This window comes from Notolepis coatsorum (assembly GCF_963971535.1).
Source record: "Notolepis coatsorum genome assembly, chromosome: 13".
Classification (NCBI taxonomy): Eukaryota; Metazoa; Chordata; class Actinopteri; order Aulopiformes; family Paralepididae; genus Notolepis; species Notolepis coatsorum.
The window spans coordinates 82,315,194-82,318,567 of NC_140177.1; the positions used below are offsets into that span (position 1 = coordinate 82,315,194).

General features: G+C 40.8%; 1 protein-coding gene across 1 annotated transcript; it reads right to left on the reverse strand.

Moving 5' to 3' along the window:
* Positions 1-288: 288 nt before the first annotated feature.
* kiaa0040 (KIAA0040 ortholog) lies at positions 289-3,351 on the reverse strand. The gene has a single exon (XM_084327392.1). It carries the CDS (start codon positions 3,120-3,122, stop codon positions 2,787-2,789), a length of 336 nt encoding a protein of 111 aa, XP_084183518.1. The 5' UTR covers positions 3,123-3,351; the 3' UTR covers positions 289-2,786.
* Positions 3,352-3,374: the final 23 nt, after the last annotated feature.

Consider the following 3,374-nt stretch of genomic DNA (forward strand, 5'->3'; position numbering starts at 1 on the left):
TCACACCCCTGCTGTAGCCCTTATCAGCCAAGCTTCCTCTGAAGCTCAATGGGTTTTATGCTGCTTACATAATACAATTAGGCATTTCATTCTCACTGGGGCCTCCTATACCGAAAATAACTGCATTGGATGTACCGTATTTACTAAACATACGGTCAGTCTTGGCAGGAATGCTAAACAGACTTGCCATAAATGTACTGTACAACAGCGGCTTTATTAAAATGTCAACCTTCAGAAGTCCCCACGAACTTATTCACATTAAGTAATGAGGAAAAACAAGATCCAACAAAAGGCTAGAAAAATATTTTATTTCCATCCCGTCTTCCACCCATGTTGTATACACTCTCCTTTATCACTGTATCACCACATGACAAGATAAATTATGCATGCAGGGGAAGCGGAGAAAAAGCCCAGCCGGGGCACATAAACTTGAGAAAAAAAAGAAAAAGATTGCCTCAGCTATTTTTCTTGTCTTCCCCCCTCTCCCTGTAACAACAAAAACAGCCTAAATATACATTCTCATGCATAATTGGGTGCGCTGAAAAACAGGGTGCGCTAATAGCTAGAGAAACTACCCGCGGAAGACTCGCTGTTTGAACACATGACAAATCCACCCCCTGGTACCTATGATCACCACCGACTGACAGCACCACGCCAACTCCTGTGTCTGAATTACATACAAGGCTTTTGGAAAATCAAATACAGCAGACACAAACACAGTCAGACATGAAAATAAGTGCTATACAGCAGTCACAGAAAACAGTCGTGTGTGGGTGTGGGGGGAATTGTTAACAATACAACAATACAAACCTTCAAGTTGATTGGTGCATAATATCTAAAAACACAATTTATGCAATTTTTGAATACCATTGGAAGGTATATCACCTCCAGAAATACTATATTGGCAGTGAAATGGCTTAATTTTTTAATAACGGCTTTCGGAAATTCATTTAAGGACCACAGTTACATCATCTGAATGTTCAGCCCTCAAAACTCTAATCACACCGGTGTGAATGTACTGTGTGCACCTCATGAAGGTTAATTAAGTGTCTCAATGTGTCCGGCTATGCACCTGTTCTGTATTTTACACAGCTCAGACAACCAAGAGTTGGTGCAAAATGTTAGGAAAAAACGAATTCAGCTGTTACCTTAACACTAATAATCAAATACTCATCCTGCATGCATAGTGTTTGATGACTTGATTGCATGGTCATACAAGGGTTCATGTAATATTTTCAAGCTGTCCAACAAAAGGTATTGTGTGCCTTGGAAATTTGTTGTTTTGCCCACAAGCTTTTCCCCAGGAAACACACATGTTGATAATCTCTTAGGTACCGGATGAAGATCTGTAGGAAAGAGGTTCTTCATTTACATTATAATGTCACGTAAGTGATAACAACAATATATGAGCTGGGAATCCTAAGCCTAAAATCTCAAACCCTGCCTTCTTTTCCGAGGGAAACAACAGGTGTGATTGGAGAATCATGAAAAGACGGCAGGGCTTGAGATCAATTAGATTGGATAGAAAGTTCACTTGTGTCATGGTAGTCTGGCGGCTCTGAGATACCTGCCATAATTTGATGATAATAGCTACTGATGATATTGTCACTGAATTGAGCATTTACTTGGAAGGTTGGAATGTTCATCCTACCCTTCGATAGTATAATAATGCCGTTCCAATCTACTATTCTAATTCTGTGGGCGAATAAATTAGACTGTATATGAAATAGATTGTTAAGTTATTTAAAACATTTGATTCACTCTTGACTTGCAAGACACGTACATGTACACCTCATCAGACGAAATAAATCAGATGACTCATGTTCAAATGTTCAAATAAAACTGGTCAGTGCGCTACAGTACATCCACTGTGTTTCACTCTATTCATTGCATTATGTGAGAACAAGATCAAGTCAAGCATAGTTACATTGTTTCCAACATACAAGTGCATATACAGCAGGTTCAAGTGCTTTGAACTTAAAATGGCTTTAATCTACATACAAATAAGACATTTTCCTCTCAGAGACCCACATCTGGATTGTCACTGCATTGTGAATATAAATACTACACGGCATTATAGCCATCTGAATTCAGTTGGTCGTCTCCCAGATATATAGGCAATGAATCTAACATGGGAGGTCCAACACCAACATAACACTGTCTGAAATGCACTTGCACACGGCACACGCACATGTACACGCACGCACACACATTATACACAAACGCACACGTAGAGTTTAATTTCTCTGTCTAATTCCGATGCTTAAACTCCCCATGGCATCAAGGGCCTTTTATGTACCGTGCACAAAAACATCATAAAAACATCATCAACATCTAAAAGTAAAAGCATCGTAAAATAACATGAACATAATCACCATAAACATGATCATCATAAAAGCATTCAAAAAATATTAGCATTCAAAAAACTGCAACACAACAACTTTTCTCTGTACATAATTTATAATATGTCCTGACAAAATCTGGGCCATTTATCTCTATTAATAAATGTTTAAGTCCTTTCACATGTTCTGATGTTGGTCGGTTGCGTTTGTCTGCGTGCAGTACAGGTGAACCATAATTCCATGGTGAACCATATTGGTCCCATTGTGAACCCTAATTCCATGGTAGCACAAGGTCAGTCAAACTCAGAAAAGTGATGGAAAAATGTTCCACTGTGGTTGAAGGTTCTTAGTTCAGAATTCACCGTGTCTCCATACATGCAGCGTTGCCCTGAGACCTGAGGTTCATGGAAACCTCACTAACACTTCAGTTTAAGAGAGCAGTGGTCACACCGTGGCCAGGGCCACTCTGTCCGGCGTTAACGGTGTCATTTTCACCGAGATCCACAAGTCCTCCGCGTTCCCTGCCTCCTTCTTCTTCTTCTTCTTCGTCGTCTCCGACCTCGTCGCGGCCGCACCGTCCCTGTAGCAACAACAGCGGTTGCCATGGCGACAGCAGCAGCAGTGGCAGCAAACCACCAGAGAGGTGAGGAGGACCAACAAGGGGAGGGCCAGCAGGACCACCAGGCACACTGTGTTGTAGACCCCCTGGTGGTGTTTGTCCGTGGCAAAGCTCCACAGCTGGTTGAAAAAGTCCACCATGGTGTCTTTCTTCTCCTCCATGGCTTGCTGGATCTAAAGCTCCTTTTATTAAATCTGGTTCAGGTTCTGAGGTTATAAAAACTCCTTTTTATTGGTTCAAAAGTGTATTTATGTAACACAGCTGAAGGGGAGGGAAAAGATAATGTTGTCTTCGGCTAAATTAATTAGACATGTTGCTGATTCGAACTTGTAAGTCCTTTGAGTAAAGGTTGTCGACGTTGTAAAAAGAAATTAAGCTGTAAAAGTTCAAGTAATTCCTTATTAGGTTCTTCA

Excerpts from the sequence above, each read along its gene's own strand:
- kiaa0040 (XM_084327392.1), bottom strand. The coding sequence starts at position 3,122 with ATGGAGGAGAAGAAAGACACCATGGTGGACTTTTTCAACCAGCTGTGG.